The sequence below is a fragment of the Peromyscus eremicus genome, chromosome 7 (assembly GCF_949786415.1).
Source record: "Peromyscus eremicus chromosome 7, PerEre_H2_v1, whole genome shotgun sequence".
NCBI lineage: Eukaryota > Metazoa > Chordata > Mammalia > Rodentia > Cricetidae > Peromyscus > Peromyscus eremicus.
The window spans coordinates 67025359-67051998 of record NC_081422.1 but is presented as its reverse complement, the minus strand read 5'-3'; the positions used below and the strand labels follow the sequence as shown (position 1 = coordinate 67051998).

Here is a 26640-nt window from a genome sequence, read left to right as displayed (position 1 = left end):
GACAATAAGGAAGGAATGAAAAAATCGATCACAGTACCACACAGTAGTCATCCGCTATAATACATCACACTGTAAGACATGAAAACTTACTTGTATTCATCATAGACTTCTTGTTTGGGAAGTGAAGTCTCAGGATGCTCCTCCAAGGTATTCCGAATCCAGGAAAAGGCATGCATCTGCTGTGCTCGACTAGATGACATGGCATTCTGATCACTAATCATAAAATATAGACACATTTTAGCTGACTAGATAGCAATTCCATTTATATATATATATATTTTCCGAGACAGAGTTTCTCTGTGTAGCTTTGCACCTTTCCTGGAACTCGCTTTGGAGAGCAGGCTGGCCTCGAACGCACAGAGATCCGCCTGGCTCTGCCTCCCGAGTCCTGGGATTAAAGGCATGCGCCACCACTGCCGGGCCCCCATTAATAATTTTTTTTTTTTGTGGTTTTTTTTTTTTTCTTTTCGAGACAGGGTTTCTCTGTGTAGCTTTGCGCCTTTCCTGGAACTCGCTTTGGAGACCAGGCTGGCCTCGAACTCACAAAGATCCGCCTGCCTCTGCCTCCCGAGTGCTGGGATTAAAGGCGTGCGCCACCACCGCCCGGCCCCATTAATAATTTTTTAAGCAAGGCCTAAATGTTACCTTAAAAACATATTATCAGCCAGGCGGTGATGACGCACGCCTTTAATCCCAGGACTCGGGAGGCAGAGCCAGGCAGATCTCTGTGAGTTCGAGGCCAGCCTGGGCTACAGAGTGAGTTCCAGGACAGGCTCCAAAGCTACACAGAAAAACCCTGTCTTGTAACCCCTCCAAAAAAAACAAATCCCCCCAAAACAAAAAAACATATTAACAGGTCAAACCGAACTCAGGACATATAGTAGATACTCAGTAATCTATATACAAATTGCTCATTTGCGACTGTGAGACAGTTTTTACAATCAGTGTCAGAATGCAATTACTGACCCATTCCATTGCTGGTTTGGATTCTAAAGCATGATAGGCGGTGGGGATATTATAACATTAGGTTTGTTTGGCCAAAATTACCTTTGTGTGAATATTTCCTCACTTACTTGCTTGTTCATTTGCCTATACTTACTAAATCATTAAATGTTTAAAACAAATATTATGGTAAATTCTTTATATTTCCTTTGGTCTGCCATGTAGAAGTACCTACCCTGAAATCATACTAACCACTCCATCTCTAGAACGCATGGGAGAGATTTCAAGAGGATCAATATCCCACCACAACCCTTCTCACAATTAGGCTCTTGGCATAAACTACCATGTCAAACCAAAAGCGTGAATTTTTATTTATTATCTGGCAGTACTTTAATAAGCTGATCTCACGAAATCGGCATTAGACAGTATAAGGCAAGCTTTTCTATTGATTCTGACATTAATCTCAGCTTCCTAGAGGAGTCATCTGATTCCAAAATACCGAGCATGTTTTTAGATCAGGAAATGATTTAAATAGTTATTACATTTGGTATGAGGCAAGAGCTGGTAAAAGCAATGGAATTTTTATTGCATTTCTTCTTATGTACAATTTTAAATGAATAGAATGTTGAAAATAGCACATGAGTGAAATGAATACTAAGAAATACTTAAAAGGTAATGAAACTCTTATGAATAGCATCTGAAGAACAATTTTCTCCATGGAAGTGTTTTTAATGATGAAACTAAAGCAATATCCCAAGTACTTAAAGTGAGGTATATTTACCATGAATTATGCTCAACACTGTACTTTCTCTTTTTCCTCTTACATCCTATGATGTGCTTACTTATCATTACATTTAAAACAATGCTATATTTTAGTCTTCAGAATACTTACCTGGTTATTCTTTAGTTTTCTGTTTTTTTTTTTTTCACAATTTTTTATACTGCATAAATACTCCCACTGGCCTATACAGCAAAACCCAACTTACATTTCAGTTGTTAGCCAGTAACACAATGAATTAGTAAAATCTGCACATAAATACTCAACCAAATATTATCAAACACCCAAAGGACCTATTGTTTTGCCAGTCTGAGTTCTGAAAACCTTAGGAATACAACCACCACCACCAATCCTAATGCACACAGCTTAGCACCGTCCTACAAATAAGGTAGTTCTGACAAAGACAAGGACAAGGACAAGGCTACCTTTTCTCTGCACTGCTGAGACCAGAAGGCAGCTGAAGGTAGAGGTAGAGTTTCTCTAGGTCTGTAAACTTCTCAACTTCTTGCTGGTTACAAAGGGTTAAAAAGAAAGATCATTAAAAAAAAATTCCTCCCAACTAAATTAATTAACATTTCCTGTAAAAACTACTGATCTCTTTCTAAATTTCAAATACCTAGATTTCGACTAATGCTAATGGAAGTTTAAAAACCTGAAATAAACCCACAAACCCTTCTGAACTATGCAGGTGAAATTACAGCTGGAATTTCAACAGTTGCTTCTTTTTAGAGAACCTGTTTATAAGATTCTCTACTACTACTGTTGAGCAATGATGCCACCCCTGCATTCCTTCTTATGCATTCCACCCATGTCATAATCCTCTTTACAATGAAGACATCCAGGGTAACTTATTCAAGCCAAACTACATTGTAATGGAAAGTAAACTGGTTAGTGGCATTTCTGATGACAGATTTTTTTTGGGGAGTGTAGGGATGGAGGAGGTCTTTTTCAGACAGGTTACTCTATTATGCAGCTCTGGCTGTCCTGGAACTCTCTATGTAGATCAGTCTGGCCTTTAACTCACAGATATCCACCTGTCTCAGCTTCCTGAGAGCTGGGATTAAAGGCATGTACCACCATGCCTGGCTCAGAATTTCTTCTTAATAAAGCACAGTTTAAATACAGATTCAATTTTGAAGGGAAAATAATCCCACAATCTTGAACAGCCAATTTATTTTGTTTATGGGTATTACTTACAATTGTACACATGTATGTATATATAGAGAGGCCAGGGGAGGATGTTAGGTGTCTTCCTATATTGCACTGTTTTATTTCTTTGAGAAATGGCCTCTCAAAAAAAAAAAAAAAAAAAAAAAAAAAAAAAAAAAAAAAAAAAAAAAAAAAGAAAAAAAAGAAAAAGCCGGGCGGTGGTGCACGCCTTTAATCCCAGGACTCGGGAGGCAGAGGCAGGCAGATCACTGTGAGTTCAAGGCCAGCCTGGGCTACCAAGTGAGTTCCAGGAAAGGCGCAAAGCTACATGGAGAAACCCTGTCTCAGAGAAAAAAAAAAAAAAAAAAGAGAAATGGCCTCTCACTAGGCCTGGAGTTGGCCCTTTACTGGCTAGACTGGTGGTCGGCAGGCCACCATCTCCCCCCACCTCCCTCGGCAACACTGGGAGTATAGATGCAGGTCCATGCCCTGGCTTCTTATGTGTGCACTGGAAACCCAAATACAGATCCTTATGCTTGTGCAGAAAACACTCTTACCCACCAAGTCATCTCCCTAGATCACAGCAGTCTGTTCCTATTATCAAAATTTATCCACACATTTAATCTTAGACAAGCAGAGGTTAAATTCACTTGTTGCTTTTGCAGAGGAGCTGGATTAAATTCCCAGAGCTCACAACCAATTCACAAGTTAATTTAATCTATTTATTATTTGCATATAGGTCCTAAATGTACAGTTCAAAAAATCCCATCATCTATAGGGATTTTCCAAATGGCTTTTGTTCTAATACCTAATGAGCTATATCTCTTAAAGAAAAAACAAAAACAAAGAAAGTGGGTATTCCTTCCTCAGTTTTTCATTGACCACTACCTTCTTTCCTTAGTTCCCACAATGTGTGGTTTTGGAGTCTGCTTAGTTCATTCTCCACAGTGTATTCCAATTAATCTTTCAGTGGGACCACTAACTTTCTGCCCCACAGTCTTCCAGTCTCTTTATTTTCACTGCCACGTATTACTCTAGGTCTTTTAGCTCTTCTTTTCACCAACAAAAGAGAGTTTATGTTTTGGGTTTTGCCATGGTTCACAAATTATGGAAGAGAATCACATAGCTATATTGTGTATTGTATATTAAACAAGTACTTGAACAATTACACAATATTGTAGATATTGAACACAGCACAATACAGATCAACACCACAATTTTTTTTTTTTGCCTTTAAAGACTTAAGACAATATATAACTAACTGGCTTCCCTGCCTCAAACTTCTCCCCTCTTTAATATATTAAAGTTGGCTCCTTAAATATCTTTATTAAATACTATCATTCTCTATTAACCTCCAAAGTGCCTATCATATTGAACCTAGGGAGGTTACACTGTAATAATAAAACAAACATAGTATTATGGACAAAGTCTGAGAACTATAACTAAGAAAAGAAGTATTTCATACTGATTGTGAAACTTGGGCTTCTACCTCTACAGATCTGAGAAGAGTAGAGAAGGAACTCAAGAACAAAGAAGACATTTCAAAATGTATTTCAAAGGAGACTTAGAAGAAGATGTTACAAAAAAAATATTTTTGGGCCAGGCGGTGGTGGTGGTGGTGGTGGTGGTGGTGCAGGCCTTTAATCCCAGCACTCGGGAGGCAGAGCCAGGTGGATTTGAGGTGAGTTTGAGGCCAGCCTGGTCTACAGAGTGAGATACAGGACAGGCACCAAAACTACACCGAGAAACCCTGTCTTGGGAAAAAAAAAACAAAAACAAAAAAATATTTTAGGGAAAAAATTTCAAAAATTTTGTTTTCTTATATCAAGCAACAAAAAAATTGTAAATGCTGTTATTTCTTTATTTGCAACTGGTATTTAACATAAAAAGAAAAACTATAAAATATCACTAAAAACTGCTAATATCAAACTCTATGAAGAAAATGGGAACAAAATGACCCGTGTGTACGAATGGTATTTTAGTCCAGTCTAAGTTCAGCACAGTTTTCTGGTTTTAGGCATTTATGTCATTCACTGCCAAATGTTGGCTTACAAAACAATGCTGGTTGATTTATGTAAAAACTCTAAACCTACTAGATTATCAAGGTAAGAGTATTATGTGGCAAGCATTTAATGTTAAACATCAGATTATTTAATACACTTTGTGAAAACTTAAATGTAAAGAACAAAGGTTTTCTATTCCATTTTGAGATGTACTGGTTGTTAAAAACCACATCTGGCTGGATTTATGAAGTAAAGGCTGGTGGTCTATTTTCATAGCAGTGAAATATATACACTTAAGAACTGCGTGTGTGTGTGTGTGTGTGTGTGTGTGTGTGTGTGTGTGTGTGTGTGTGTGTTTCTAAGAGAGGGTCTCACTATCTAGCCCTGGCTAGGCCTGAATGCAGAGATCTGCTTGCTTCTGCTTTAATAACCTTACTCTAAGTCAGCGGTTCTCAACCTTCCCAATGCCGCGCTACCTTTTAATATAATTCCTTATGTTGTGGTGACCTCCAACCATAAAATTATTTTGTTGCTATTTCATAACTGAAATTTTGCTACTGTTAAGAACTGTAATGTAAATATCTGATACGCAGGATATCTGATATATGACCCCAAAGGGGTCACAATCCACAGGTTGAAAACTGCTGCTCTAAATGAAAGACACCATTCACAAGAAGCCTAGGCATATTAGTGACACCCCACCCCTCAAGAGGCTGTGTGAAGGGAAGTGCAGTGATTTATTATGGGTACAATATTGCCTCTTAGATGCAAATAGTTTGGAATTAGATTGGGTATTACTTGTACTGCACTGTGAATGTATATACTAAGTGTGAGTAATGGTAAAATTTATGCTATATTACCAGAAAAAAATATAGTTTAAGGGTTGGAGAGATAGCTCAGAGGTTAAATGCACTTGTTGCTTTTGCAGAGGAGCTGGGTTAAATTCCCAGAGCTCATAACCAGGGACCCAACATTCTTTTCAGTCTGTCCCTGTCCCTGTTCTCGTTCTCTCTCTCTCTCTCTCTCTCTCTCTCTCTCTCTCTCTCTCTCTCTCTCTCTCTCTCTCTCTCCTCTCTCTCCTCTCTCCTCTCTCCTCTCTCTGTCTCTGTCTCTCTGGTTTTCTGAGATGAGGTTTCTCTATGTAGCCCTAGCTGTCCTCACTCAGGCTGGCCTTAAACTCAGGCCTGCCTCTGCCTCTCTAGTGCTGAAATTAAAGAAGTGTGCCACCACACATGGCTCCAACATTCTTTCCTAACCTCTATGGTATCAGGCACACACATGGTACACACACACGGTACACACACACACACACACACGCACGCACGCACGCAGGCAAAATACTCATAAACATGAAATAAAAATCTTAAACACCAACTATAGTTTATAACAGAGTTGGGCAGATGTGTCTTCACATCTGAAGACCTCAAACTTTAAAAGATCTCATTTTAAAAACAATGACCTACACCAACATCCCTTTATTGCTAGACTTAAGTTTTCACTTTTTGAAAGACATTCTTTTTTGTTTTTGTTGTTTTTTCAAGACAGGGTTTCTCTGCATAGCTTTGGAGGCTGTCCTGGAACCTCGCTCTGTAGACCAGGCTGGCCTTGAACTCACAGAGATCCGCCTGCCTTTGCTTCCCGGGTGTTGGGATTAAAGGCGTGGGCCACCACCACCCGGCAAAAGACATTCTTCAAGAAAAGTTATGAAAATGGTTTCAAGTTTAGGGTAAGCCTAAAGTATTACCTAGTTTATTGAATACACTGGGCGATAACTGATGTAAGAAAATATGAGAAGAGGAAAAGGGTTCCTGCTTTCATCCACTCATATTTAGACAAGTAGTTCACTTATTTTGGAATTTCAAATGAACCAAAAGCTCATTTACACTTATCTAAGTGGGGCCTTGTGGGGGAGGAGGCTGTGAAGCAATGGTTTAAAAATATACAGCTTTGGTCTGGAGAGATGGCTCAGAGGTTAATTAAGAGCACTGGCTGCTCTTCCAAAGGTCCTGAGTTCAATTCCCAGCAACTGCATGGTGGCTCACAGCCATCATAATGAGATCTGGTTCCTTCTACTGGCCTGCAGCGACACATGCAGGCAGAACACTATATACACAATAAATACATAAATCTTAAAAACAAAACACAACACAGCTTTGATGGCCTTTCCCCCTGAACTTTAAACATTTATACAAAACAAAACAAACAAGCAAAAACTGTTAATAACTGAACTGAATTGAAGCTTGTAACACTATCCTGTGTGTTCCTCTATTTTAGATACTAGTATTCACTCATAAACATGCTCAGCTTATGGATAATTAATTTGTATTCATGGATTCATTTAGTAATGCTTTCAAGTATCAGGTTATACTTTTGCCATCAACTAAGATGAAGCTTTATCTGTTTTGGTCTAATTAATTCTTTTATGAGACAGAATACTAAAAAATCAGATGAGGCCAGATAGGAACCTTTCTAAAAATTTAACATCCAATTTGTTTTTAAAAATCTAAAATTATAAAATTATAAAACATTACAAATAGATTACAGAGAGAACAGGTAGGCATGCTACATTTGCTTCTAATCTTTTTAACATCTCTTCAGCAGCAGCACATACACAATAAAAAATCTGTATAACCAATGTTTAAAATACTAATGTAATGGGATCATCCTAAAACACTGATAGATAAAAGATAAACAAAATGTGATAGTTACACACAACAGTTTTATTCAGCCACACAAAAAAATCATCTAATTTGTAAGAAAATAGATGGAAACGAAATAAGCCAGTCTCAAAAAATACTGCATATTTTCTTCTATATGTGCATTTTAGGGAGCATAAAAATAAAAGTGGGATTACTAGGGATGTTTAAAGGAAAAAGGAATAGAAGGAAAATGAGAGAAAGCAATGGTGTGTGTGTGTGTGTGTGTGTGTGTGTGTGTGTGTGTGTGTGAGCAGCAACAAAATGTCATATGCGCTGGTCGGTGGTGGCACATGCCTTTAATCCCAGCACTTGGGAGGCAGAGTCAGGTGGATCTCTGTGAGTTTGAGGCCAGCCTGGGCTACAGAGTTAGTTTCAGGAAAGGCACCAAAGCTACACAGAGAAACTCTGTCTTGAAAACAAAAACAAACAAACAAACAAACAAACAAAAAACCAAAAAAAAAAGTCATATGCATCTATGAACAAGGTATAAGAAAAGCTACTGGTTTACACAATCAGTATATGCTAGTAAAACCAACAACAACAACAACAACAAAACAAACAAAAAACTAAAGTCAGATAAATGAAAAAGTATATTGTATAGAATGGTCTTCTTTATTTTTCTTTTTTCTTTTTTTTTTGAGACAGTGTTTCTCTATGTAGTTTTGGTTCCTGCCTTGGATCTTGCTCTGTAGCCCAGGCTGGCCTCCAACTCACAGCGATCCACTCTGCCTCCCGAGTGCTGGCATTAAAGGTGTGCGCCACCACCGCAGGCCTCTGTTCATTTTTCTACTGAGAGTGAATTATCGCAGTTTCACTATTTTACATACTAATGCTATTATTTGTGTCCCTGTGAGTTTTTGCAACATGTCTAAAAGTAGAAATATAGTCATCAAGTTGAACATCTTCAACTTTATTAGTTTCTAATTACTTCCCCCAAACTGTTATACCAATTTATATTCCCAGCAGCAACGTCAGGATTTTTCCATATTTTTGTTAACACTTACGTTTTACATTATTTTAAATAATCTTATGGTATGAAGAAATGTTTCTATTTCACATACCATTTTATAAGTAATGATGAGTATGGTCAAATTGAGCTTTGACACAAAGGCTCTGAAGCTTCTCTGGAGCAGCAGAGCTGAAATGGGGGGTGCGGGGGCGCCCCACTAGAGAATCTGGATGTTTAACAGATACTGCGACGGCTCCTCAGAGGATAATCCCCTGGAATTAAGTATTCAAAGTACTTTTCATGTTGAGAACATTTAAAACAAGGGCTCTTCATCATAAATATGGTGTACTAATCCCCCAGTAGTTACATGTTCTCAAAGGACTTTTCTCTTAGTTGTAAGTATCAATTCATTTTGTTTTTGGAGACTTATGATACAAGTCTTCTGATATTCCAGTTACTCAAATACCTCAGTCTCTTCATTCATAATCCCAAATCTCAGCACTTTGTTTCACAGGATTAAATATGAAAGATAGAGGCAAAGGTATGAGGACTCTATTTTCTATGTTTGTGGTCTTAATTTTCAGTTTCCTAACTACTAGGACATCAGGGGTGTTACAGAGGTGTAGGATTTCCTCTTGTGGGGTACCTACATAAACTAAAAGGAAATTGTTTTTCTATTCTCTGTTCTAGAAAACATCAAGCAACCAGGAGAGCAAACACTTTATATTATTTTTGATTACTGTAAGAATTTGGCCTTTTATTTATAAACCTACTGAACTAGGTATGAAATGGAAATGGTTTAATTCCTCTGCTCTGCTCTAAGTAATGTGATCTAAGTACACTTGGACAATGTTGAGTTACTAGGGTCAGGGAAGGAAAAGTGAACCAAGTCCAATAAGCAAACACCCAACTCTAGTGTTGTAGTTTGAATGAGAATGGCCCCCATAGATTCACGGACTTCAATACTTGGTCCCCAGTTGGTGGAACTGTTTGGGAAGGATTAGGAGGTGTGGCCTTGTTGGAAGAAGTATGTCACCATGGGCAGGCTCTGAGTTTTCAAAAGACTCATTCCATTCCCAGGATGCCTTCTCTCTTTTTCTGTCTTATAGTTGTGGATCAATGTGTGAGCTTTTACCTGCTTCTCTGCTGTCATCATGGATTCTAACCCTAACTAAAAATCAAAACAAAACAAAGCAAGAAACTCCTTTCAATTTACTCCATCCACAATTATGTGTGGAGAAATTGTAGCAGTAAGAATCTCAAAGTGCTGCAATGTGAATGCTGAAAAATCCATTTTCCAAGATAGGACTATAATGAGATTCTAAGTGGATTCTGTGTATAATACTGTGAAAGTTATGTATCTAACAGTATAAGTAGATTTTAATAAGAAAGAAAAAAAATCAAAGAGATTGTCAAGAACATTCCCTGTATTAAGGAAAGCTTACATTTAGGAATGTGGTTTCAAATATAATTTGGGTTTTTATGTTAATTTTATTTATTTATCTCCTTAATTCTTAAAATTTGGATTCATAAGCTAATAGTAATAAATTAGAAGAAAACTATAGGAAAGAAACAAACAACATGGAATTTTTTAGGACTAAATAAAAATATTACAGTTAATTAGAATGTCTTTACTAAGTTACCCCAAGGTTATCTCACAAAATAAACCTATCTTCTAACCACAAGCATTTTAAAGCCATGGTATATTTTAATTAGATGCTCCAAAACATGGTCTTAGTTTTAGTCAAGTCTGGGTTAGTATTCTGACCTTGGTTAGCATTTAGCATTCACTATAGAATGCTTCTTATAGCAGAGGAGGAGAAAAGGAACTTTTTCAAATGGTCCATGCTTTACACATACCTCTTTAATGACTTATTATAGTATATACATTGGGCAGGGGCAGGAAACACTTGAGTGAGCTACTTTAACTTACTGTTAGGAGTGTGTAATCTCTCTTAGGAGGCGTGATTCTAATATGAGTCTGGTTCTAGAAAGCATGTATCCTATATTCTAGTGTTCCAGACCACTTTTAGTTTATCCATCACATTAGCAGTTAAGGAGAATAAGTTAATTCTCCTCCCACTCAATAATGATGAAACACACTTGAAAGTTTCAAAATTAAATGAAATTATTCATTCATCCAGAATTAAGTATTTAGTACATTATAGGTATTATTTATATTTTAGTAACATGGAACTAGAAAATAAACAACATTTATCCACATGATGAAGATAAATGCTGTGAGCAAAAAAATGTTGGGAAGCATAATTTAAAACAAAGTGATCAAAGGCTTCCCACAAAGCAAAAAGGCAAATGCTTTGCAAAATGGCTGACCTACAGCAGAGATTCCTACAAGACATCATTATTCTGTTATATTTTGTTTTCTATTGATTGGGTATTGTAATGGCACCACAAGCAATGATAGCAGGTAGTACACATTACTAAAAGACAAAAATAGAGGCTTTCCCCCCATTTTCTGTCCTCATATAGATAATTATGGTTTCTCCAACCCTAGGAAGAATGACTCTTGGAGCTGGGTGGTGGTGGCACATGCCTTTTTTTCCCCAGCACTCAGGAGTTCCAGGCCAGTCTGGTCTACAGAGTGAGTTCTAGGACAGGCTCCAAAGCTACACAGAGAAACCTTGTCTCAAAAAAACCAGTAAGAATTGACTCTTGGAAGAACTTTGCCCACAAATAATCCAACACAAACTCCAATGTCAGGCACTGTAATGCAAATAGAGAACACTTAAGAAAAATATCTTTGCTGAGGATGTAAAGCATGGTGGGGGCTGAGAAGACTTGAGAGCTCCTATCACTTCTAAAAGAGAACTCAGGAACAACTGCTGACATGTGGAAAAATAGGTTTAATGTACTACATGTAATTTTTTTAACTTTATTTTTATTTTATATGCACTGGTGTTTTGCCTTCATGTATGTCTGTGTAAGGTTGTCAGATCCCCTAGAACTGGAATTACAGGCAGTTGTGAGCTGCCATGTGGGTGCTGGGTATGAACCCAGGTCCTCTGAAAGAGCAGCCAGTGCTCTTAACTGCTGAACCATCTCTCTAGCCCAAGTATACTACATTTTCACCAGAAGCCAGAGACCAATTTTTTTCCCCAGTGAACTCTTCCATATTTGAAATAGAAAAACCAATTCAAGAATTTTGATACAACAAAGAAAAGTAATTAGACATAAACTGAAAGGGATTAAAGTACTATTCATTAATACTATAATTAAGTAGGCATAAAGTGTTAAGGCCTCTACATAAAATTACTATATTTACAGGACTGGAGAGTTAAGAGCACTGGCTGCTCTTGCAGAGGACCAGGATTTGTTTTCCAGTACCCACATGTTGGGTTACAACCCTTTTAACTCCAGCTCCAGGGAATTCAACACCTTCTGGCATCTGCGGGCACTGTATACACCAAGGTGCCTTTACATCTACACAGGCAAAACACTCACATACATAAAATAAAAATACAACCACCGTGTTTAGTTTGTAAACAGTGAGAATGCTACCAAAAGACCAATGTAAATACAGGCAAGAAGGCACTGGCTAGCAAACAATTTTAATTACCAACCACAACAGCAGCCAAACTTTAAGAAAGTTAATATTTAGGAATAGTTTTAAGAAAATTTGTATGAAATCTACAGAGCAAACTACAAAGGTGTATTGAGAGAAATTATGGAAGATCCATCTAATAGTGATACCCCAATCTCACAGAGGAGGACTCTGATAAAGTCACTGCAATCCTAATAAAAATATCAATGGAACAATTTTTCTAAAAATAGAAATTGTTAAAGTAACTCTAAAACTTGTATAGAAATGGCAAAAACAATTTGAATTGTTTATAGATCTGTTACCCAGACATCATACAAAGTGACAGCAAACAAAACAATGGGGTGACGTCACGGATGGAAGGGGAAGACAGTATAGAAAAAGACCCGTACATTATAATTTTTGATAGGCTACACAATTCTCAATGAATGGCGCTGGAACAGCTAGACACCCATGCAGGTGGTAAATATCAACTGAATCCAAAAACAAATTCAAAATCAAAATGATTCAAAGATCAAAAAGAAAAGGCTAAACTATACAAATTTTAGAAGGAAAATTTCCATGGGAAGGTTGAAATATTAGGAAAAGTGAGGTTAAGATGTTGGAAAGGCTGGGCAGTTGTGGCTTATGCCTTTAATCCTTGCACTCAGGAGGCAGGAGACAAAGATCCACATCCAGCCTTATCTACAGAAAAACCCTGTCTCAAAACAAACAAACAACAACCCCCTGCCCCCAAACTCAAACAAAATAAAAACCAACCAAACAAAAAGATGCCGGCAAATGCTTCCTTTAAAACATTTACAGAATGGCACAAAAATGGTCAAAAAAGAGCAGTTGTGTGCATCTGGAAACTGACTAAAGGAAAATAATACATGAAGAAGTACTTGTTACTAGAACTCTGAACTTCAGTAAATAACTATCAAAGTCCCTATTATTCTTGCTTGAGATTGCTACCATGACCCTATCTCAACTGTTTGAATAGTAATGTCTAAATAAAGCCAGGAGTAGGGTTAGATGCACGTCCTGGAAGGTTAACTCCAGGATCAAGTAACTGAAAAAGCCCCTTGGACTGCCCTAGACAGTTCCTTCAATTGTACAAGCCCTCTCTAACAATAGGAAAAAAAAATCTGACTATGGCTTGGAAATAAAACCTGGTAAGAGATTACTCTAAAGATACACATACACACTAAGGAAACACCATTTTCCCAAGGTGACCTTTGGGATACCACAAACCACTTAAAAGCTCATGCATGTGGACTGCATCTCAAGCAGATGGCTATAAAAAGATTATAGAATAGATCACGTGCAGTAAATATGATGTTACATAAGCAGAGATGCTAATCACGCCAGTCAAAAAAGGACCTAACCCCTCAGGGAACTCCTCCATTTCCCTTTGTAACTAAAAGCCTGTGGAAACACAGGAACTCTTGAACCATGTGCTTTCTGGAGCCCATTGCTCTGGAGTGTACTTTGATTTCATTCTCACTAAATCAATGGCCTTCACTACTGATTTTCTATGTTTTGCTCAATTCTTCGAGATACAAATGTAGTGGTATTTGCTTTGCCCATGACCTTGGGCTATAGGGCCCAAAGAAGGAGGTGCTTCCTGCCATTGTACATGAGTGATCTCTTATAAGGAGTTAGAGAAGGGTCTCATGACCTCTTCTCTTTGCTCTTGCCTTCGAGGTGGATTGGCTCCCAGTCAGATCAGAGGATGACTTCTGCTGTCTACTCCATTCTGGAATTGTAAGTGTATTTCCTCAATTTATATCTTTTTTGTTTGTTTTTTTCGAGACAGGGTTTCTCTATGTTGTTTTGGTGCCTATCCTGGATCTCGCTCTGTAGACCAGGCTGGCCTCGAACTCACAGAGATCCACCTGGCTCTGCCTCCCAAGTGCTGGGATTAAAGGCATGCGCCAACACTGTCTGGTGCTCAATTTATATCTTAATAAATTCTGTTACCCATTTAATAGACTCACGTGGATTGATTGTAATACACAAAGAACTGAACATTTGTATCATGAAAGGTTCCTAAGACCCTTTTTAGTAATATAAACAAGGGAAAACTTGAGTACAAGTCAGCTAACAAAAATTTATTCATTAATAAACAGTATTTTTCTTATAGTCTAGGTTGGTCTTGAACTAACAATCCTGCTTCAGCTTCTGAGTCCTAGGTTTAGAAATTAAAAAAATTATTTATTTTTATTTTATTTGCATTGGTGTTTTGCTTGTATGTATGTCTGTGTGAGGGTGTCAGATCATGGAGTTACAGACAGTTGTGAACTGACATGTGGGTGCTGGGACTTGAACCCAGGTCCTCTGGAAGAGCAGTCAGTGCTCTTAACAACTGAGCCATATCTCCAGCCCCACAACTGAGCCATATCTCCAGCCCCCTGGTTTAGAAAATTTTAATAGAAAAACCAAAGTAGAGAGAAATACAATCAGAGAAAAAAGAACAGTCTTCAAGATCAGAATAACATCAGTAATTTCAATATTATGCATAACTGAAATTTTATAGAGGGGTAAAAATCCAAGGAACAGAAAAGTATGTGAAGAGATAATGCCTGAAAACTCTCCAAATTTAACTAATCTACTGAAGATGAATTCAGTAAACCCTGAGTAGGATGACACAAACTAATAAATAACTACATACGTAACAGTCAAACAGTTGAGAGCCAGACTTTGTGGGTAAGCTAAGAAGAAACATAATGAATACAAAGAAATTTTGATAGCAAATAAGAGAAAAAGAATTGAGGAAAACAATGATGGATTAACTGATAACTTCCCATCATAATCAATAAAGACTGGAAGGCAATTAAATATTATATTCATAGCCATAAAAGTGTTAAATAATAATTCTATGTCCAGCAAAGTTATCTTTTAAAAATGAAAGCAAAAAGAAGATATTACACCAAAGAATTTACGTATCAATATCCCATACAGAAACCTATTATTTTGTAATTTCAAATATAAAATGTATTATTTAAAAATAATAAACATTTTCCATCACTTGAACAAAATTCTTTAGTTCTCTACTGGATTAATGAATAGCCTAACTAGTTTTTCTACTTTCATCAAGTTCCCTTTATCTATAGAGTACATTCTTTCAAATACACACACACACACACACACACACACACACACACACACACACACATACTTTTTTGAGGGGGTTGGTTTTTTTGAGAGAGGGTCTTTCTATATAGCCTGGCTGTCCTGGAATTTTCTATGTAAACCAGGTTGACTTTGAACTGAGATCCTCCTGTCTTTGCCTCCTGAGTGCTGGGATTAAAGGTGTGTGCCACCATGCCTGACTCAGCAATGCTATTTTTGAAATGTCTGAGCACTCTGTTCTGTTAAAAGCCTTCTACTGGGCTTTCAATGCACTTCGGATGCATGCCTCCTTCCTGTCATGGCTAAGTACACCAGACATAAACTACTCCCTACACCACTTCCTACTCTAACTGTTAGCATTTCCCTCCTTTCTATGAGTTTTAACTCACTGGAATCCTTATATTTTTCAAATATTCAAAACTCATTCTTAATTTTGAATTTGTGTTTCCTTTGTCTACTATGTATTGCTGGCAGACCATTACACAACATTGATTTTTTTTTTTATTTATTATTTGTGTGTATGTGCACATACATGCCACAACATGCTTATGGAGGTGAGAGGATAAATTTGTGGAGCTCTTTCTCTTTTTATTTGGGCTCTGGGGATGGAACTCAGTTGCCAGGCTATTGCAAATGCTTTATCCACTGAGCCATCTTGCCAGACCATGGTTGACTTCTCGTGTCTGCTCATCTATCATGTCCTCAAAGAGGTCTTTCCTGGCTGGGTGGCGGTGGCGCGTGCCTTTAATGCCAGAACTCGGGAGGCAGAGCCAGGTGGATCTGTGAGTTTGAGGCCAGCCTGGTCTACAGAGTAAGATCCAGGACAGGCTCCAAAACTACACAGAGAAACCCTGTCTTGAAAAACCAAACCAAACCAAAACAAAACAAAAAAAAGAGGTCTTTCCTGATCACACACTTAAGTTTACTCTGGCCACCATCATTTGCCTCAATGTGCCCTCTTCAAATTTTATGATGGCATTTATCAACATCTGATATTTCAAGTTCATTTGTTTACTTGTTTAACAGAAAATCTTTTGCTCTTCTTTAATATTTAATTATTATTACTCATCTTCCTATTTTCTCCATAATGAGAAAACATGAATAATCCTCCAAAGTATGTATGCCTTATGAATACCTCAATTTAAGAGTATCAGTTATTTTACCTGTAAAAGGGAACCAACAAGATACCCATTTCAGAGAACTACTGTAAGACAATGACAAGAAGTAGAGTGGTAAAAGAAGAAAGGAAAAAAGAAAGCCCGTTAATAAAATAGGAAGTGAAAGACACAGGCAAAAACACCCCAACAAAGCCATCCTTCAGCCACTAAATTAGAAATGTACAGAACTTATGGAATATGCCCCCCTATGAACAACTGCTATTCATTCATCTTTTGAGAGACTCCTATGCTAACAATAATAGAAAACACTATTAAGATATCATATATTTATTCCAACACCAGATACCTCAAACTGACCAACCAAACCCCAGAGAATTTGGATAGGAGAAGGTTCTGAAATGACAAGGAAAGGGAATTAGCTATCTTGACAATTCATAATTTAACAGTGCAAAGCTGTTAGAAGCTCGTGAGTATAGAGTATAGCCTATGATCCTGTGAAAGCTGGTAGTATTAACTGTCATTCCAGCAGCTGCATGTGTGTCTGTGTATGAATGAGTGTGAGTGTGTGTGAGAGGTGTGTGTGTGTGCCAGAGAGGTGTGTGTGTGTGTGTTAGAGAGAGAGAGAGAGAGAGAGAGAGAGAGAGAGAGAGAGAGAGAGAGAGAGAGAAAGTAAGTGTCTCCCAGGTAACCTAGGCTCGTTTTCAAACTTGCAGTCACCTTGCCTTCACTTCTGACTGCTGGGATGACAAGGCAGGCAAAGATGGCCTGGTTTTCCTTGTACATTTAACAGACCTAAGGAGGGCTGGAGAGATGGCTCAGCAGTTATGAGCTCTTGAAGAGGACCTGAGTTTGGTTCCTAATACCCATGTCAGGAGGCTCACAATCCAGTGCAACTCCAGCTCTAGAGAATTTAACAGCCTCTTCTGGTCTGCAGGTAACTGCACACATGTGCAGACACTCACACATACATATAAATAAGAATAAAATCTTTACAAGACCTAAGGAACTACCAATTTAAAACTATTATTGTATTAAAAATCTTAAAAGCAGCAACCTAAAGATGAAAAACAAACAAAAAAACTTCACAAAAACAAACTCACCAAGATATGAAAAGCTTTTATTAAAGTAAATTCTTGTAAGTATAGCCTAAATTTACACTCTTTGTAGCTGAATTCCAAAACATTAGCCACCAAGACAATGATGACAAAAGTTATCTAATAAATCAATCCACCAAACATTTAAAAATATTTTCTTTAAATAATTACTTACATAGTATTAAGAATTTTAAAAATTACTCAATTTTAAGTAATCTTTCAGTAAAGATCAGTAAGATTCAAAACCACAATTGCTCCCAATTATGATTTTTAGGACTGATGAGATACATACAAGAAAACATCGACAGTTGATGATGAATGTACCCAGAGGTTATAAATGTAAAATTTTACTCACAGAACTTAGTGGTATTTAAAATCAATATTATTTAAGAATGGCAGGATGTTAGGTATTGCACTTACCAAAATGCAGTCCACTTTAGATTGTACAGTTTTGCTAAAAGAAAAAAAAGGTTAGCGTTAATAAATAATAGAGTATTACTAACTATAAGAACTATTCTTAAACAGAGACAATAAGTATACATACTAAGGAAAAACTGAAGCATCTTATTAAGTACTGTATTTTGTTATAATACCCACTTTAGTACAAATGAAAGCAAATCAGACAACACATTTGGATACTTTACACAGTCCTAAATTACCTTTCACAAAAAGTCTAAGATCAAGTAGATGCAACAAAACCTAGTTATGGGGAAGAGGAGATGGCTCAATGGTTATGAGTACTTTTGTTTTGTTTTTTGAAACAGGGTTTCTCCACGTAACTGGCCTGGAACTCCCTCTGTAGACCAGACCTGCCTCTGCCTCTGGAGTGCTAGGATGAAAGGCATGCACCACCACCACCTGGCTTGGTTATGAGCATTTGCTACTCTTGCAGAGGACCCAATTTTCATTCCCAGCACCCACATGATAACTCACAACCACTTTAAACTCCAGTTCTGAGCACACTTGTGGTGCACATACATACACAGATACAGGCAAACACTCACACCATATAAATAAAAAAAAAAATCTTTAAAAAAATCCAGCTATTTGATATAGGTTTGAAAGTGAAAATCAGTATTAAAATCTCATTTCAGTTAATATACACAGCATCAAAATTGTGTACCTGTATCCATATTTCAATTCTGTAAAACAATGAGCAAAAACATCAAGGTATGATGGGAGTAGGTTTAGCTGTAAAATTCAGAATGGCTGAAAGAATATTAACAAGTACTTCTAGGTAGGTAGGATTGAAATTTTCTTTAATAGCCCTACATGAGATTTTTTTTTTTTGGTTTTTGACACAGGTTTTCTCTGTGGGGCCCTGGCAGTTCTAGAACTTGCTCTAAAGATCAAACTGTCCTCAAACTCAGACATCCACCTGCCTTTGTCTCCCAAGTGCTGGGATTCAAGGCGTGTGCCATCATCACCCAGCTACAAAAGACTTTTATAGTTTTTTTTTTGGGGGGGGGGTTGAGACAGGGTTTCTCTGTGTAGTTTTGGTGCTTGTCCTGGATCTCACTCTGTAGACCAGGCTGGCCTCGAACTCACAGAGATCTGCATGGCTCTGCCTCCCGAGTGCTGGGATTAAAGGCCACTGCAGCCTTGCCTTCTAGGTTGATCTTTATCTCCACTTGTCTTCCTGTACTCTTAGTAGTCTTAATGGGATATAGGTTCTCTTGTAGATAAACTTTTTATGCATAATTAATAGTATTTTGACCATTTTCAGTATTTATATTTCTTTCCTAGTTACTCTAGTTATAACCTCTAGTACAATGATGAAGAACAATAGTGACAGCAGGTATCTTTCATTCCCACACTAAAGAGCTTTCTTCTCAATTTTTTGAAATTAAGAATGCTGGTGTATGGAGTAACCAACCACTTTTAAAATTGGATTTAAGACCCACTCTATGATATAGATCCCATACAAGACACTAATAAAGAGGTTAAGAACATGAGACTATATAGGTCATGAGCCTAGAGGAAAACCTAATACTGTGAATCTGCTAAAGAAACTTAAGCAATAAAATGACTCCTAATGATATACTACTATAGCCATGGATTAGTGCCCTGCTCAACCCATATCAGAGAAGCTTCTTTTTTGCAGTGGATGGGAATTAACAGAGACCCACAACTAGACAATGCACAGAGAGTGAGAGAGACTTTGGAGCACTCAGTCCTAAATGGGATGTCTTCATCAAACCCCTCCCCTAGGGCTCAGGGATCTATGCAAAGGAAGAGGCAGAACAATTCTAAGAGAAAGAGGGGATAGATGACTCGAAATGCAATAGGACTGATGCATAGAGGGTTCAGAGACTGTGGCAGCACACACAGGTTCTGCACAGACAGGTTCGAGCCAGATGGAGTCCTAGCACTGAGAGAAGGCAGTGGACAGGGGGTATCATCTCTAACCAAAAAGCTATCTGCACCTGATACTCACCACCAAAGGGAAAAATCAGTTTTTGCCTATGGAGTGTCACTGGGTATATCAACTACATTCCAGTGCAGGCCCTATGTTCAGGAGTAGTTGGCCAATACAAAACAGACTCAATAGTATTTTTGTGGACTTTTGTTTTGACATTTTTTTTTTTTCACCTTAATGGTCTTTTGCTTGTTTCTTTTGATGTGGGGCAGGCCATGGTGACATGGGCCTTTAATTCTAGAACTGGGGAGATAGAGGCTGGAGGATCAGGAGTGGGAAGTTAGCTTTGGCTGCATATCATTTGAGGCTATAAAACTGCAGTTTTTTTTTTTAAAGGTGATTTGGGAGGCTAGAGAGATGGCTAAATGGTCAAGAGTACTTGCTGTGCAAGCTTGAGAACCAGAATTCAGACTCTAGCACTAATATAAAAATCTAGGCATGGTCCTCAACAAGCATGAGGACCTGAGTTCTATCCTAGCACCTATGTAAAAAAGTAGGTGTGGTACTGTGCTTGTAATCCCGATCACGGATATAAAAAATTAAACACACCAAGGGCTGGCAAGATGGCTAAGTAGGTAAGGAGGACACTTGCTGCTTAAGCCGATGACCCATGTTTGATCCTGGAATCTATAAGGTAGAAGGAGAAAACCTAGTTCACAATGATGTTCTCTGATCTCTTCACCATACATGCTCAGGCACACACGCATGCACACATACATCTTGCACAGAATAAATGATTGTAACTGAAAATTGAAAAGAAAGTAAAAACTGAATAACCAGTATTTTGGTAAGGATGTGGAACATTCAACACTCATACATTTCCAGTGAGATGCGAAAGAGCACTGGCTACTCTTCCCGAAGACCTGGGTTCAATTTCCAGTACCCACATGGTAGCTCAGAATTATCTGAAACTCCAGTTCCAGGGGATCCAATGCCCTCTTCTGGCCCCCTGTACTACATACTGAGCAAGGTGTGTGTGTGTGTGTGTGTGTGTGTGTGTGTGTGTGTGTGTGTGTTTAGTCTCAATCTGAGAATTTCACTCAAGTCAATGATGATAGTTCAAAGTATCAATAGATAACCATGTACAGTTAAATGCATCATGGTAACACACTTATTTTGTTATGTTTATTCACACATATTCATATGTACCACACTTCTTGAAGTCAAAAAGTAATACTCAACTAAACTTATGTAGCAAAATTACGACATATATAACAACTATGCTGGCTAGTTTTATGTGAACTTAACACAGGCTATACTCATCTGAAAGGAGAGATTTGAGAAAAAAACCTCGACTGAGAAAATGCTTCCATAAGACTGGACTTTATGAAAGTCTGGAGAGCATTTTATTAACTAGTGATTGATGGGGGAAGGTCTAGCCCATTGTGAATGATGCTATCCTTGGGCTGGTGGTCCTGGGTTCTACACGAAAGCAGATTGAAAGCCTGGTGGTGGTGGCACATGCCTTTAATCCCAGCACTTGGGAGGCAGAGGAAGGCAGATTGCTGAGTTCAAAGCCAGCCTAGTCTACAGAGCAAGTTCTTGGACAGTCAGGGCTACAGAGAAAACCTACCTCAAAATTAAAAAAAAAAAAAGAAAAGAAAGACCAAGTAAGCTTTGGGAGTAAGCCACTAAACATCTCTCCTCCACAGCCTCTGCATCAGCTCCTGCCTCTAGGTTCCTACCCTGTTTGAATTCCTGTCCTGACTTCCTTTAATAATGAGCAGTGGAAGCTTAAGCCGAACAATCCCCACCTACTCCCCCAAGATGCTTTTGACCACAGTGTTTTCCCCAACAATAGTAACCCTACCTAGGATGACAACAACAAAGAAAAGAAAGAAACCATGGCCTTTGAACAAAGAATTCTAAAGCAACAGCTATTTAAGAATGTAACAGCCTTTGCTCAGGCTACAATAGCTGCAACAGACCATCTCCTCCGACAGATACTGACAGGCTTCTTCTGAGAGACCACGAATCTCTAGCTCACTGACTTCCAAGTGCTAGGATCTTTTCGCCCAGGGAAAGTGAGTTTACATTAAAGGGGGTACTCGTGGCCACACATCCTGCTTCCAACCCCTTCCCTGACCTCTACATGGGAATCAGAGAGAGGCTGGCTGCAGGCTTGTGCTGTAAAATCATCCCCATCCTCAGAAAGGTGTAAGAGACTCCCACTTGAAGTTAGGAAGGGGCCCTACCTTCCTCTCGTAAGAGCACCTGCTCTGCTGCTGTCTATTTGTTCATGGCACCAATAATTCCATACAGAACAATGGTTCAGTGTCCCTCTAGAACATCAGTCTGATACCTTTCACTAGCTATATATATTTTATTTACATGACCCACTTATTTTCTTTGGAGACATACTATCCTCCAGAGTTTTTCATAAAGATTAAACAAGATAAAAGGTATATTACAATATGTAATAGATTCTTATTAAGTGCCATGTGATATGATTTAATGTAAGAAGTACATTGAGATTGAGTATTTCATTGAATGTTTGATAAAATAAATTTTAATTTGTAGACCAAATTCTAATTGGTCTTAATAATAAAAATCCAGAGTCAGATATCAGGGTGAGAGCTGAAAGATCAGAGAAGCAGAGCAGCCAGCCACTGTGAAACTTCTTACCTCTAGGAATCCTCAGACTGAAAAGGGGGTGAATTCCTGTCTCCGCTCCGCCTTATCACTTTCTTTCTCCGCCCAGCCATATCATTTCCTATTTCCTCCTACCTAGTGCTGATATTAAAGGCGTGTGCCACCCAAGTCCTGGGATCAAAGGCAAGAAATTCCAAGTGCTGGGATTAAAGGTGTGTGCCACCACTGCCTGGTCTCTATGGTTAACTAGAGGCTAGCTCTGCACTCTGATCTCCAGCAAGCTTTATTTGTTAGAGCACAAACAAAATGTCAGTTTCTCCTTTTTTGTCTAAAATAAAAAAGTTATAACTAATATAAAAAAACTATATACAATAAGTACAAGAACTATATATAATATATACAGGCAATAAGTACATCAACAATGTCTAGTCCATAAACATTTGACAAATTCAGAGAAAATACTCTATCCTATCTTGGTGAGTCCAAAAGGTTGTACCCAATTCACTTTCTATTCTAACTTGCATTATCAAATTTATCTTTTAATGTCTCTCAACCTTATATATTTTATACTTCTTTACTGATTTTCTTTTCTGAATCTAGTAACAAGGAAAACTGTAACTATGAAGTCTTCAACTCCATCAGAGACTTGAGAAGAAAATAATATTACCTGAGTAAGCAGGAAGTGCAAGCAAGCGACTTCCAAAAAATAAGAGAAATGACAGAAACAGCTGATTGCTTGGACAATGTTGGGGCACCCATCTTCAGCCTACAGGTCTATAATATCTGACACACTTTTCCATGATGCAGTATATTCTGAAGGGATGTCCTACTTGTCTTGGCAAAGTGTGGCAGTTACTTCTATTGTGTCCTGCTTGTCCAATTTGGACAGCATATTGTCAGCAGTCAAGGCAAAGGCATTTTCTTGCCCAGTGGTTAACTTTTGCCACAAAGAAAGTAAACTCCATATGGAGTTTCTTCAATGCTTATCATCTTCTCTGAAGTAGACTGGTGTTGCCAGGAGCAGGCATGTCTCATTGTCATTAAAAAAAAAAAAAAAGAACTTGTATTTTTAAAACATTTTAAACGCCATATTCTGTAGATCTCTGAAATGTTTGAAGACCACCTGTCTACCTAAAATATATGTTTGACTTTGAAAACATACCTAACATGACTATAAATTGTAATTTATAGATGACCAACTACTAACCTGCATTTCTTTATTATCCTCAATAGTTTGTAATAATAACTTTCAAGGACTAGCAATTTGCATTAATTGTTAAATGAGTTGTATAGGTATAACACTTCAAGAGTAGAAATGTGTGTACAGTATGTTCTAACAAAAATTACCTTAAATTTTTATCAATATACAAAAATTCTTATCAATGTAAAATATTTAAAACTAGTAGTTCCTTTTGGTTTAAAAGTAGATTCAATAATCTACTTTTTTATTCTATTTCTATATTCCCCATTTCTTTTCAGAGTAGATTCAATAATCTACCCTTATATCCTATCATATCTATATCTCCTTTTTTCTCTTCAAAACAACAACCCTGAATCTAAATTCCTTTGTTCAGCTTTCTCCCTGACCATTACCATTACCAAGCCGCCCTAGTAACAAACCCCCTAGACAATGACAAATATCCATAACCCACTGAATGACCAAAAACCACCCACATTCTTGGGAATGTGGATGTCGTGTTCTTAAATTTACTTCCTGCTGTCTGGGAGGAACGGCATCTTTAGAAAAATCGAGGTTAATTGTCAAGTTCTGGGAGAGGTAGCTGTATCATTTGTTGTCCAGTCTCTGTGTAATGGAAAAGTGGAAGGCTTATCTCAAGTCCTGGGGCTAGAATAGTCTGTGAGGATAGATCATCTCAGCTAGCCACCTCAAAATTATTCATAGCAGTTTGTAGTCTAAAGCCAACCTTTGGGTGGTGTTTTTCAGCTTAGTGGCATTATCATAGTCGTGGTGGAATCGTAGTTGTGGGGCCCCATCATCCTTTTGGAGACATCAAAGGTTGCTGCTAGGCGTGGTCATAGTTCAAACATTTTTAATGTCATATGCAGCAGATCTCAAAGAGGTTAAAGGATCAATATTTTGTACATCCAGAGTACAAAAACTTAATTCCTAGTTGTCTGATAGAGACTCAAACTCGAAATGATGTACAGGAAGCTAGATGAAGAGTTTTTCTAGAACTAGTTAGTACTCTATATGACCATTAATATCATGACAAATAATTTAAAAATAAATATATTAATCTTATATTTGAGATAATATTCATACCTTATGAAAAAATTTTAAAGAGTCAAAACAAAACCAAAGAATTTATGAGATTAGTGGCAATAAACTAGTCCCTAACTTTTTTTTTTTTTTTTTTTTTTTTTTTTAAAGAAGTTTTCATTTCAGTAACTGGACTTTTTTTTTTTTTTTTTTTAAAGATTTATTTATTTATTTTGTATACAGCATGTATGACCAGAAGAGGGCACCAGATCTCATCACAGATGGCTGTGAGCCACCATGTGGTTGCTGGGAATTGAACTCAGGACCTCTGGAAGAGCAGCCAGTGCTCTTAACCTCTGAGCCATCTCTCCAGCCCGTCCCTAACTTTTTGTTGTTCTTCTATCCCATATCAGGTGGCTCTTCTGACATGAGACAGAGATTTTGGATTTTACTTTAACAAGCATGCTTGGGTTTAGAGAAGGAGAGAACCACACTCCAACTCCAAAGCCAGCTTTAATTTTCAATTGGACTGAGACTACAAAAAGATCATTTGCATTATGTGTCTGTAGAAAACAGCATAAACAAACATTTGGGAAGATTTATAAAATTTTATCCTGTTGGAGATGTGATATACCAATAGACTAATTAATTTACTCTCTTTCTTGAGACTTTTTTTGGGATGATTTGTCCTTTCCCTTCAGACATCTCATTTGTCCAGTGATCTTCAGATTTCTCAGCTGTTTGCCTTCATTCTCCTGGAAAGACAAAAACCAAAACCCTTCCCTAACCCTAATTTTGGAGTAGTTCCCTTATGGCAAATTATATCTGATCAAATGAAAAGCATTTGTTAGTCGTATAAGTTAGATTAAATTGAATGCTCACACTGGTTGATGACCTATCACCTCTTCTAATTAAGAGGTTTCTCTAGTTTAAATCTAATCTTTATCAATTTTGATTTATGGTTTCTTCTAAATTTTTTTGTCGTCTCTTCTACAGGTGTTCTATCATCCAGAGCAGTATGGTTTCTTACAATAGGCATTAGGTCTTTCGATTGCTCTGGGAAACGGTTTCCTCCACGATGACAGGAAACAACTGAACTGAATTTGACATGGGAGCTGCAAGAGGCCCCTCAAGGCGTTTCCTGATGGCAAAGGGTTACCTGACAGTCCCTTGTTGATCTACATCCATTAGTCCAATGCCGGCCTCTGCCACACCTTCTCCATACTCCAGAAGGGAGGGGCGTTCTGTATGGATTATTTTTAGCAAAAGCATTGTTTCTCGACATGCCCCGTTTACAATCCCTTTTTAAGTGATCTTGTTCACCGCAATTATAACACCTGACACTTCAATTTTTCTTCACACCTCTGGAAATCACTTCTATCCAAGCATCATCATACTTATGAGATTCAATATTGACTATATCTCAGATCCATTCCTCTAAGGGTGCTGATCTTGCCTTTAATAGCCTAATTACCCTTTTGCATTGTGCGTTAGCATTTTCAAAAGCCAGAGATTCAGTTATTGTCTAGCTTCTGAATTTGGTATCATTCTATTTATTGCTGAAGTCAATCTTTGTAAGAAATCAGTGAAGGTTTCTTTTGGACCCTATAGAACTTTAGTAAATGACTAGTTCTCTTTCTTACTTCTTCAATTCTGTCCCAAGCATTCAAGGATACTGCATGGCATAAAGCCAGGGTGTGGTCATCATATAGAGATTGCCTTTCTACATTAGCATAATCTCCCTCTCCAAGAAATTGGTCTTGGGAGATTTGCACACTCTAGCCCTACTTTGTTGTTCAATGGTCTTAGCCTCATCTTTCCACCAGGTCCTCCAGCCATATCACTTTCTGTCTGTCTGTACAGATGTCCAGTCCTCTATGATTAACTAATGGCTAGCTCCATCCTCTGATCTTCAGGCAAACTTTGTTAGAGAACAAACAAAATATCATCACAGGGTACACCTACACAGAGATCGACTGAGGATGGATAAGGACTGGGTACAC

The 26640-nt window shown here is 37.8% G+C and overlaps 1 protein-coding gene across 2 annotated transcripts in view; it reads right to left on the bottom strand.

The window, feature by feature from the left end:
* Window positions 1-26640, bottom strand: part of Rfx7 (regulatory factor X7) — a 99284-nt gene that overhangs the window by 29215 nt on the left and 43429 nt on the right. For both annotated transcript variants that reach the window (XM_059268222.1, XM_059268221.1), the window contains exons 3-5: window positions 17826-17859; window positions 2146-2228; window positions 91-213 (exon numbers count right to left, since the gene is read on the bottom strand). In XM_059268222.1, the coding sequence (XP_059124205.1) occupies window positions 91-213; window positions 2146-2228; window positions 17826-17859 (240 nt within the window). The remainder of the gene's footprint in view (window positions 1-90; window positions 214-2145; window positions 2229-17825; window positions 17860-26640) is intronic.